The 12,176-nt window shown below is 40.1% G+C and overlaps 1 protein-coding gene across 4 annotated transcripts; it reads right to left on the reverse strand.

Annotated features, from left to right (window-relative positions):
• Window positions 1–1,429: 1,429 nt before the first annotated feature.
• Window positions 1,430–8,132, reverse strand: LOC309532009 (endothelial protein C receptor-like). Of its 4 annotated transcripts, none has more exons than XM_082221955.1 (5): window positions 7,200–8,129; window positions 5,636–5,671; window positions 4,670–4,731; window positions 3,165–3,437; window positions 1,430–2,327 (listed from the first exon to the last, which is right to left on the reverse strand). In XM_082221955.1, exons 1-5 carry the CDS (start codon window positions 7,469–7,471, stop codon window positions 2,215–2,217), a joined length of 756 nt encoding a protein of 251 aa, XP_082078081.1. In that variant the 5' UTR covers window positions 7,472–8,129; the 3' UTR covers window positions 1,430–2,214. The 4 variants fall into 4 exon arrangements, with proteins under 4 accessions (XP_082078081.1, XP_082078082.1, XP_082078083.1 ...); XM_082221956.1 differs by having other exon boundaries at window positions 4,480–4,731; window positions 7,200–7,398; XM_082221957.1 differs by lacking the exon at window positions 5,636–5,671 and having other exon boundaries at window positions 7,200–8,132.
• Between the last annotated feature and the right edge of the window lie 4,044 nt (window positions 8,133–12,176).

Here is a 12,176-nt window from a genome sequence, read left to right on the forward strand (position 1 = left end):
CTCAGAATGGTATCCAGCTCTTCCTTTATCATCCAAACTGTCCCTTGGCTAATGAGCACAGCAATCTTAAAATCTTTCAGGCTCCTGAAGTATATCCCCTGCAATTAGTTGTGTATGTTTCAATATGGCTTATGTTCTCTTCTTGGTGAAATGTTAGCTGGATTTTGTTCCCTTTATATTTCAGCTCCTTGTGCTGGATAAGAGTGAATCAGTGCTTATTTTCTCTGCTGAAGATGAAAGTGTTGTATTGGCACTAATACTATCTGAAATAACAGCCATTGAAGTAACAATGTATTGTCACCATAATCTATGTGAACAGAGAAGTAGAGATAGATTAGCATTGAAAGTGTCCACATAACTGTTGATAAATTGGAGTGATTTTGTAAAAAATATCCATACATTCAGAAAGCCAGCCCCTTCCTATCCTTCCTCCTACTATTGAAAGTATTTTTATGTATAAAGGGAAGAGGCCTTTAAAGAGAGAGCTGGAAGGGTTTTAGGGTTGCTTTTAGTAAAGAACCTTTAGCATTTCAAAGCAGAAAGAGACAAGTTTGGTATTTTGCAGAAATAGTAGAGTTTTACCTATTTGGGGTGTAACCCAGTGAAGCTTGATTGAGCAGATGTCTAATGTTCCTAAGAGCATTTTTAAATGAGTTTTGGCTTTCCACTCAGATCTGTTGCAAGGTTAAAATGTGTAGAGTTGAGGAGCAACTCCTGGTTTGTCCCTTGCTGCTGTAATCTCAAGGAAGTCTGTGGAAAGAAAGTTAATGGGAGTCCTGGCTTCTGGAAGTGTTCTGGTATGCTCAGTACTAGCTTCGGTAAGAAAAGCACTCTTTCTAGCTTGGCTTCCTTTTCATCAAAGTAGACATCTCTGTGGCTCTTGATTCCTCCTCCGCCCCCATTCACTCACCCAGTCAATAGATATTCCTGAGATGTTGGGTTGTTATTGTTGAAACTTATCATTCTGCATTGCACGCTATATATCCAAGGGAGGTATGAAGATATAACAAGAGTCGCACATGGCTTTCTTCGCCAAAATCTGCTGAAGTATACCACAGTGCCTTGGATATACCTGCCACATGAAACACTACAGCAGAGCTTTCCAAACTGTGTTGCGACACGTTAGTGTGTCGGCTGCAGCGTTTAGGTGTGTTGCGCAATATGTGTCTGTATCTCTTATAAGGGGTTAGTTTGAGCTCTGGTTTGCTAGGAGAACTGAATCAATGTGTCACAAAGTGATGCGTGTCAAAAAGGTGTGTCACCAACATGAAAAGTTGGGAAAGCTCTGCACTACAGCATGATCTCACTGCTGCTTCTGAAGATTAGGGAAAGATGCTGCAAAATGGAGGCTCCATTCAGCCAGTCTTTCTAATAGCCGTGGATAGACCTATACTTCATTAATTAGTTTGGCCCAAGAGCCATTACCACATTTTGTGGTAGTGAAGACTTTATTTTAAAAACTATACATCGATCCCATCTCAATATCTTATGCTGTTGGACTGAAATAATGTCAAATAGGAGCAGTAATAATTCCCAGATTTAGGATGCTTTAAAAGAGGCTGTGACTGAGCAAAAAGAGGTTAGGGTATGTTTTTATGCTGTGCTTCTGTGGTGTCTGTCCATTGATGTGGGTGAAACACTAAAGTTCTATGGGGAGAGGCTGTTTGCCCTGGTAGTAATGACAGGAGATGGAAAGATTCCTGTGAGACCGGCAGTGATCTTGCTGCTGTTCTAGAGCCCATCTTATTCTTACAGGTAGATGTGAGGCAAGGGATACAGATTTATATAGACATTGGCTTATTTCTTCATAAGAAAATTTTTTAAAAAGAGGGATGGGAGGAATTTGAATCAGTTTACATTTAAATGCTAACCTACCTGATCCACACCTCCTTTTTAAAATACACAAAGCAAAATATAGCCATCCTTTGAAATTCACTCTCCTCTGAATTTTGCAATGCAGCTCTCCAGCCACATAACGTGTACAAAAATGCATATATTGGTGAAATAACATAGAAATTCACATTAAAATAATGAGTTTACATAAGGACTCTTAAAATAAAATTCTGATTGATGTGGAAATGTGGAGAAGTGGACTTAAAATTGGAAAGATGAGAAACGGAATTGGGCAGATTCACCCATCCCAACTTCATTGTTCTTCTGTTGTGTTTGGTTAACTCATCTGCAGAGCTGCTGGTCCATATAATACTTGAGATGCTATCTCTTCCCGCCTGTGCATAGGAAGATGCAAAGAGCTAGTGCCATTACAGCAAGGGCACCAAGGCTGATGCCTATTACCAGTGGAGTGTGTGAACGTCCTTCATGTTTCCCTGTAAGGCAAAAAAAAAAGATTTGAGAGGTTTTTTTCTACAACTGAGGGGTTGCAGCTGCATTCTAAGACTTGATAAGTAAATGTTGCTTTAGCTGTTTATGTGGATAGGTTCAAGGATTGGAACCTTTGTTTTCAAGATTTAAGTTGTTTCTGTCTGAACTAATGCATTCACTCTAAAAATTCTAAACATTTGAGTCAGCTCATGAAAAAAGTTGGGTAGGATGGTGTTTGGGGGGAAAATATGACTGAACTGATTGACTCGTCCACTTTCAACCCACTGCTTCAGCAGGAGATTGTGGGTGTCCCTTGCAAGGAAGAGAAAACTCAAAGCAAATGTCAGTTGGTATACGTTCTGCACCAAGATAATTCTGGATTCTGCAGCTAATAAAGCATTTTATATGTGTGCAGAGCTCTGCAGCTAGTCAGAAGCAGCAAAGCTAGCAAGGGTCCTGAAGTCTGGATCTCTGGAAAGCCTCTGTAATATGCTGCACTCTTTCTACCTCTCCACCCCACTGTCACCCCATGACATCTTACGGAATTGTCAGGTGTTTTGCATCCCTGCTTTCATCAAACACTCCCAAGACTATCTTCAGCATGTCGGGGACAAGGTACTTATATTTCTCTTTTTAAAGAAAGGCAGTGATTCAGAATTCTGTACCTCATTCCAACATCTATGCTTGTGGTGTGACAGCGCCACAAAATATACCCATCCCTGTCCATTAGTGTGTGTTGGTAAGAAGACTGCCATAAAGGATACTTGGCTGTGTCCTCCCTTGGACAACCTGCACAGGGTAGGAGTGCTTCTCAGACATCATATAACCAGTGTTTCACATACCTGTAAAGGCTCCTTTCACTGCGGTGTGCTCTGTTACAATCTTGATGCAAGTTTCCTTCAGGAAGAAAGCTGGGTCCGCACTGGTTTCATTGTATTTGTTCAGCTGCATACTGGTATAGCTGGCCACAGGAGTTTCCTGTAAAGGTACCCAGCTCTGATTGGCTGCACTGAATCTCAGGAAATCGGTCCCATTGAATAAAACCTCATAGAAGGTTCTGTTGGTGCCATTCCCAAATATCTGGCACCCCAGAGTACAATGCATGTATAGGGGGTCTGCAACAAAAGCAAATGTGTTAGAAATATTTCCCCCATAACTGGCCTCTTATCTTTCTCACATGCACCCTTGTACTATGCTGAATTACCTAAGGAAGCATTCTGTCTGCACTTCTCAGGGAAATTAGCCCTGACATGTCCACAGAGAGCTATTTCACATATATAATAGCAAATTGTGGAAACAGGCTACAGCTGATGCTAGCTCTCCAGAAAGCGTAAATATGCATCCAACACAATAAGCAAGATGTGCATGTTTTTAAATAATTGTTTGACCATGTCCCTATTTCATACTTTTTGATAGACAAGGAAAAAAATAACTACACCTCAGAAAGTAATAGGGCTGAAGAAATAATCTTCAGTATAGGAGGCTGGAAGGTTTACCAAATGCGTCACTACTCTGGGAATATTTTGAGAAGATCATTTTTCTTTTCAAGATCTCACTTTCTCAGTGCAAAATCTGAACTGACATCAGACAGGGCAATTTTACCTTTTATTGAGGTGTTTTAGCACTTACTGCCCACTAAAATATCCAAGCATTGAACTTGCTGGATCAAAGCAATACATCTTCACTATACAGCCCCTTTGCCATCTCATGCTTTCCTTAGCAAGTCAGTTTTACTAAACCTGTGTCTTTATTTGACAAACTTATGCAAGCAAATTAGAACAAGGCCTGGAATGTTTTAGTTATAAAGCATAATACAAAATGAAGTACCTTAACAGTTCTTAGTATTCATTAAGGGATATAATATGAATGAATGCATATATTAATATATAATTTTATTTCTACCACAGACTGCAAATTGGTCTCATAGCTGACTGCAATAATAGGAGCTGGCTTCTTGGCTGCCTCTGTGGCTTAATTTTACTTAACAGTAAATGGCACCATACTTTCCGTCATATCCAAATCTCTAGATAAACTATTTACTCCGTGATCACACCATGTCCCAAAGTTTGGTGCTCAATGATACCATCATCTTAAGCAGCTGTGTGACAGTTGCTATGGCAACAACTCTGCCCATTACCATCGCACCACAATACTCACATGGTATTTTCCTTTCGCGAGCAAACAGGTTGACCAATTTCGTGAAAAGCTCAAGGTAATTTTGCAGTGCACTCTTCCTCTGCTCCCAGAGATCTAAAGATTCCAGCTGGAGCAACTGGCTTGCATTCATTTGCTCATTTTGATACTCCATGCTGTGGGTAAGTTTTCCATCCAGAGTGGCATTACCTACCATTTCCACTGAGCTCTTGTTTGGGAAGTAGGCCAGGTGAGTCATAACGAAGGCATGAGATTCTGAGAGGAAAACCAGAACAACCTAAGTTATTGCCTTCAGCCACCTGCAAATGAGAAATAGCAAAAGCACGTTCTTTCACACTAGCCTATCCTTGCTCCCTTTTGCTCAGAGGCAACCACAAGTGAATAAACTAAAGTTGAGAGGAAACTTCATACAGGAAAGAAGGAAGGGGTTTCTTTCCTGGCTTATCCTTCAAGGGGATGCTTTTCTAGTCGCAGGGCTGAAAGTGGCATGAATTTGACTGCCATCCCCTTGTTGTTCCTAGACTGGAAGGCACCACCTTTTCCTGTGGTGACTTGCTCGAAAGCAGCTAAGAGGGAAATAAATTTCCCTCACAGAGGGAGCAGGTAGCTTCCTATATGCAGGTGCATGCTGTGCCCATGGTAAATGCCAGCTCCTTATCATATGGCTGGGCTTTCTCTGAAGCAAGATAAAAGCAGCTACTTCAGGAAACAGATTTCAGAGGGAGTGCTATTTCCCTGCTTCCATCCTCTCTCTGTGCAGTTCAAACGAACAATGAGTGGAAGTGAGGTATCAAATTGAATTTTGCTGCAGCTGCAAAGAATAAAATCCATTAAGGCCAGCCCTGTGCAGTCAAGGTGGTGAGATGTAGTTAGAGCTTGGTCACAGTCTGCCATACGGAACTGTTCTGGGAATTTTTAAACCAATTGGCAGGCTTTATTAAAAGTTAAAATAATTCTGAATGTATTATATATGTATTCCATATTTTTGTTTATCTGGAATGCTAGCACATTTCCTACCTGATTCATTTCTGTCCCTCTCATGCTTACAACGAAAAGGGACATTTTCCTCAGTTCAAACAGGGAAACTAAAAGTCAGAATTTTAGTTTTGCTTGAAATTTGTTTAAAATACTGAGCTTGAAAAAGGATGCTATAATATACCTGCTACAAAGGCTGCTGTTGAATGATGAGCTCTCTCTGAAAACAAATATAAATCATTTGATGTATGGTGATAAGAATATAAGAATAATTAATAATAGAGCATTATGCCAAATTGCAGGGACAAGCTTGCCTTTAAGAAATATGCTAGTGGCCATGCCAAATAGTTACAAGATTCTGGTCAAAAGCTGACAGTTATTTAGAATCAGTAGTAGGTGATAATTACCCAGGACTATAATGGTCCCTATTGTAGTGGAGCACTTTTTTGTGCCACATAGAGAAGTCAAGATCCCAGATTAGATTTTCTTTCTATGTAATGGTACCATGGTAAGCAGGAGAGCTTGAACTCTGGTGCATGGTGCAAGCATAGATGCCAGAGTCAACCGAAAACGTTTTGCTGCCTGCTGCTAAGTACAAAAGCTAACTAGATTGGGAGTAAATGTTACTTCAACTTTGGCAATCTATGGTTAGTTTAGGGGCCAGGACAGGGCTTCTGGAACACAGCTGTGTCAAGACACTCTTTAAATCAGGGAAGGGAACCTGTGGCCCTCCAGATGTTGCAGAACTCCCATCATCCCTAACCATGCTGGCTTGTGATAGTATATTCCCAACAATTTCGGGAGGGTCAGAGAGCCCTCATCTGCATTTAAGGGTTGTTTCTTATTTAAAAACACAATTGCTCTATAGAACGTAATGAATGTCTCACTGAACAATATGACAACTCTGAAGCAGTATGTGTGTGTGCCTGCATATAGTACTTTAATGGATCAGGCAAGTCTGTTTTGTTGAGACCAACAAGAGCTGTTCTTATAACCAGGTCCTGTACATGAGGCTGAACTCAGTGTCTACTTTGCAGTTCTGTGTTCCTGCCAGCCATTTCCATCTTTTGCTCTAAGCCGAACTTACAAACGCTGGCTAGATTCCCAAAGATCTCTTGTTCTGATTCTCCACCCCCCTCACCCAGATTTCAGACCGTAGTCTTACTTATTTAAAACATTTTTCAAGGCAGCGTACACCGTAAAAACAAAAGGATGAAAGCAAAAGAATAACAGAACCAATTCGTACATGTTTATGCAGAGTGAAGCCCCACTGTGTTGAATGAGGTTTAGTCTGGGTGCTTTAACGATTGCTGGCTAAAACGAAATCTGTTTAAATGTCTGGATAAATACAAATGTTTTTGTCTAATGCCTAAGCAGCTGCGAGTGGCGCCAGGCAAACTTCTTGAGGAGGGTTTTCAAGTAAGCCCCTCTGCTGTGTAGATGTTCTTCAAAACGCTGACGAGACACATGGAGGATCTTGACAGATGATTTTACTGATTAGGCAGGTTGATACAGAAGTAAAGATATGCATATAGATCACACACGAAGGGAGCCCCTAGGTAATAGACATTTCTGTCTCCATCCCAAAAAGTTCTCTACAAACATTTTCAGTTTAATAAAACTGCAGTATGCCATACACCACTCCCTGTCTTAACAGATTGCATGCTATCTGCAGTTTTCTGGAAATAATCTAGCTTCTTTCTTCTGAGTAAAATTGCACCATTAGAGAACAAGGCATTTTCACTTACCTACGCCATACACCCAGTGGCAGAGAGCCCAAGCAAAGATTATTTGCAGGAGTAACATTCCCAGAAGGTGATCGCTTGTTTGCAAAATCCAGGAGTGCTGGAGGTGCTGTGTAGTGTTGTAGTCTGTGGAAAGAAATCCAAGCTTTCTGTATCTCAAGCCACCACTTTTGGAAATGCAAACAAAATCTGGGATCCAGCTGTCTACTCTGCCCAGTCAGGATTAGAGGAGGGAGCCCAGGGTTTCTTGGGAACTGAAGGGTGGAGCGTGTCATTCCATCTGTCTTCGTATTTCCTCATCTGCAGTAGAGGAACTGACACTTTTCCTTGCCAGACCTCGCCCCTCTTTTCTCCCAGAGCTATTACTATTGCAACATTCCCAGGCTATAACTGGGAAATGATTTTTAAAAAAATTATTTAAAGGATTCCCCAAGTTTATTGTGTGAAAAGCGGGTGGGGGAAGGAAATAAATGTGATGAGGAAATCAAAATAAGGCATTGTAGGGAAAGTACTATTTATACCCATTGGAAAAGAAAACCTGTTTCCTGCCTCTAGCAGAGCTTTTTGGGTTCGCAGGGACTTTTGCAGTTAATACACAGTTTTGAGGCTCAAATATGTAAAGCATATTGTTGCAAACTCTCTACTTCCCTAAGCAATTAGATTACTCCAGAGGCTGCATTTTTTGTCTAATATTCTATGCACAAGAGATTTATGCTACCTGTGATATTTGCTGCATTTACTAATACATGTGGAGGCACAGAAGCACTTCTGCAGGGCAGCGTATCCACTAGACTGCAGGTCACCAGGGATCCTGTATCCCAACGTGCTTAATTTTCAGTCAACTCACTATTCCCTTTCTCACTCTCCCTAAATGACCCATTGCTTTTTAACACACATGCATGTGTGCATGTGCTTTTGTATACACACACATTCTCTTACTTTATTCAAATTCTGATTCAGATTATTTGCAGGGAGCTGGATCAGAGATTTTCAGCTATCAGAAAACCATTCCATACCACTCCATCCTGGACTATTAACCAGCAATTCATCTAATAAAGCAATGGTCAACCAACAAGTATATCAGGATGATCTCTTCAATATAGATATGAGGATGCAGACTGGTTAATCCATCTCTGGGCTGAGTAATTCCTAAACCCCATTCCTTTAAAACATGAATTAACTCAGTAAACATTAAACAATTAAACGACAACTATAAACAATGCAGAAAATATTACACAAAAAACCCAATCAACTTGAGAGTGTTGAATGTCCTTCACTAGCTAAATTTTAAACCTCTATGAAGAAAGGTTCCTTTTCAGACTGTTTGCTTTGCTCTTTTTCTTTTCTGCCTGACCTCTTTATTCTTCTTTTTTCTAGCTCTCTACTCTCTTCATTGTTGACTAAACCATTTCTAACTCACAGTTCCAAAGCTAAAACAAAAACCCATTTCCTTGCAGCCTTGATTAACCCTATCAGTAGCAATGACTAAGTTAAGTAATTCCAAGATAGAGGATATTACCAGAACGACTAGAAAAATCTCCTTTCAGCAGATAGCAAAATCTCGTCTGTGTGATGCAGGGCTCCCAACTTTAATTAAACAATAGACTTTGTGTGTTTGACAGAAAATCCCAACATCCTGCTGTAAGCCTTTTAGCAAGCAAGGCTGGAAACTTCTGGCTTTATTTCAGGCCAACAGAAAAATGAGAGTACAAGCTTTTATATAAAATGTAATATGACTGTATGGCAAAGGAATGTAAACCCAGGTCCATACTTCTACATCTCCCCATTTTGTTGTCTCCAGGGGTGGTGTTAGAAGTCTGTCTTGCTGGGCGCCTGACAAAGCCCACACCCCTATAGGCAACCCACTGCCAACCCTCGAGTCCCAGATCCTGCTGCCGTTTTGTGCTCTCACTGCATGTTCAGCTGCTCAAGACAGCAGCTTTTACCTCTAGATTTTGGTATGGATCGGGCCCAAAGAAAGAGGCAAGCAAATTGGCAGTGATCACAGTAGGTATGTAAGTAGGTAGGTAGGTATGTACTATATTCATATCCCACCTTTTTTCCGAGCAGCTCAAGGTGGTGTAGATGGGTCTCTCTAAGGTAGGTTAGGCAGAGACAGTGACTAACCTTAGGTCACCCAGTGAGCTTCGTGGCTGAGTAGAGCTTGGAACCCCAGCATATCAAGTCTTAGTCCAACACTCTAACCACTAAAAGGAGGAGGGGAACCCACTAAAACATATTGTTCTCTCTGCTTCTCCGTTTCTCACCTAACAGAGCTCAAACTGTCAGTTATCAGACCCCATCAATCCGTGCAATTCTTTCAGCAATGGAGTAATATGATGGTGATATTCTGCTCCACTGGGACTCATGACAAAATGGGTCAAAGGACACCCCAAACTATGAATCTGCTCCTTAAGAGGAGTATGGCCACATACAAAGCAGGCAGTTAACCAATTATCTGCACATGCCACTGCGCCTCCTTATTGTCAGGATTCAGTCAGTTTATTAAAACATCAAAATGCTTACATGCTAAGTGTTCCAGCTGGAGTGGGTTCAGTGAAAAAAACCATATCAAGAGGCCTTCTTTTATACAGCATGTTTCTGGAGTTCTTTGTTTTAATGGTTTTCCAAGTTACTGTGCCTTGCCATAGCAAGGATGCTTCCTTTTCCTCCCCCACTTCTCTGCAGAGAAAACGAAGTGTGGTTTCAGAAAGTCTGTTGTGGGGGGTGCACTGGTGGAGTTTTGAATGAGATATAGCACAGCCAGACCCAAAACATAACAGCACAATTATAGTCGGAACAATTTTCCAGAAGAAAAACAGATGTTTTATTTCACAAAACTCAGACATGCCTTGAATTTTAAGTTTTATGATAAACTGGTAGAGTACTTACCATGAAGATCAGAATTGGATAAACACAAAAGGCTATGCATCTTGTAACTGAGATTGTTGGGCAAGTATAGGTTAGCAGCTGAATGTAGTTATATATCTAACAAAGGAGTCCCAAAGGGCAACAGAGATGTTAACAAACTTAAACGTTGTCAGGAAGTCTTCCATGCATTCTTGAAAGGTTTAAAATGCATGCTCCTTTTCCTGCTCAATCTATATAGGAGATTGTGTGGTGCAGATGTGCGAAGATATAGTTGCAGCAATAATATCCAGTTCTCATATTTTAATTTAAAAGAATAACACCAAAGTTTATCTTATTTTCATCTAACCTGGTTTAGCAGTCTTGGATTTTTAATGCATTTCTGGTTGCTGCTTGGATGTGGATACAGGTGAGCTCACTAAAGCTGAACATCTGAGGTCAGTCAATTAATATGAATAATAATTAGAAGGCCCAGTTAACATGCCTAGAGCTGAGAAACAAAAGGACCAACAGGAATCAGATGAGGACAGCTAATAGTAGAAACAAATCAATTAACTTTTTGAGAATTGTCTTCTGCACTTCGGGTGCATCCAGCAGTCACACACTATTCTTAGCCTTAACTTACAATTTTTACAATCTTCCACAACAGAACAGCTTTCTTCCATTCTTTCCACAACCCCCTTGTATGAAATCTTATTGTATACAATAATTTTACGTGAAAACATGTTTCCATTTTGCAAAATAACCAGTATGGTCTTCTACATGGTGATTCATGAAGAGTGCGGTCAGCCTGAGCATTTAAGTTTGGTGCTGGGAAAAGCCTTCTTTTGTTATTATGTATTCTGGTATTTTGAGTATGAAAATTGACCAAAATTACCCATAAAAAGAAACAGAAATGTTAAATGGGAAGCCATCATGTGCTGGACTGATTTATGGGTTATAGTTAAAGGCATGAAATGGAATGGCATTAAAGGATTTGGCCATCCTAGCTCCACTGTAATGGTGTTTGTCAATCTGAACTTATAGTTTATTTCTATAGATCAGTAAAGTTGGCATAATTTGATATAAAAAGAGATCTCCATTATGAACTGTTTTAACCCTGGTACTAGTTCTTAACTTGAACATGTCCTGGAAGCTCTCTTAGTACTTAATGTAAAGATCAGCATAGTAAACACCCCCCTAGTATCATAGGAAGCTGCCTCATATAAAGAGGCCATTGGCCTCTCTAGCTTAGTGTTGCGCACACTGACTGACAGCAGCATCCCAGGCTTTCCAAGAGGAGTATTTCCTAACCCTACGTGGAGATGCCAGAGATCTTCTGCATGCAAGGTGTGCATCCTTCCCCTTCCCCAACTAGTACCATTCAACATGTTCAAGGTCAAATTGCAAAAAAAAATTTTAAGAACACTTGTTGCAGTTACTTTTTTATATCTCATAACTATAGAATCAGCCTCACTGTCCCTTTGTGCTTTTAGCACTCATCATTTTTAAAAAATATGATTTATATTAAATTTTCTGTTTTACAATTTCAAATAAGCATTTTACAACTTAAGCTATCAAAGACTTCCCTTCTTCTCTTTTCATGGTTCATTTTGCATATCTTATATCCCTGAATATTTTGCAAAAAACTATACCAGTTGGTTTTCCATTATTGCATGGATCAAAATTTATTTACACTGTTGAATTTACCGGTATCTTAATGCTGCCAGCATTTTCAGCTGTACACAATTATTTTCCATATATTCAATAAACACTTTTAGCATTCATCACGAGTTGGCCAGATATATAGATATGCCCCAGGAATAACCATGGATCTTTCTGGCCAGCTCACTGGTGTGACCAGTGCCTGATTTACGTATAAGCTAAACAAGTCATAATGGCTTAGGGCCTTACACTTTTGCCCCCCCCCCCCCAGTATACTTGTTAATTGTATTTCACTATTAATATACTTCTTCTTAATTGTATTTCAGTTCAACAATTACTTTGATAAAATACATATTTTGTTATGTGCAAATGGCTTTAGATACTAATTAGGTCCATAAATTACCATATAGCATATACTCGACACAAAAAACAGTGACAATTTGTTGTTGACAAAGGACAGCTGGACAT

Source organism: Podarcis vaucheri (assembly GCF_965113315.1).
Source record: "Podarcis vaucheri genome assembly, chromosome: 5".
Classification (NCBI taxonomy): Eukaryota; Metazoa; Chordata; class Lepidosauria; order Squamata; family Lacertidae; genus Podarcis; species Podarcis vaucheri.

Bases quoted from the DNA above. Each gene is read 5' to 3' on its own strand.
- LOC309532009 (XM_082221955.1), bottom strand. From the start codon at position 7,471: ATGACACGCTCCACCCTTCAGTTCCCAAGAAACCCTGGGCTCCCTCCT. The intron at 4,732-5,635 runs GTATATTATAGC...TTTTCCTCTCAG, and splicing joins AACAGCAGCCTTTGTAGCAG to AATCTCATGCCTTCGTTATG. The intron at 2,328-3,164 runs GTATGTGAAACA...TTTGCCTTACAG, and splicing joins AGTGAAAGGAGCCTTTACAG to GGAAACATGAAGGACGTTCA.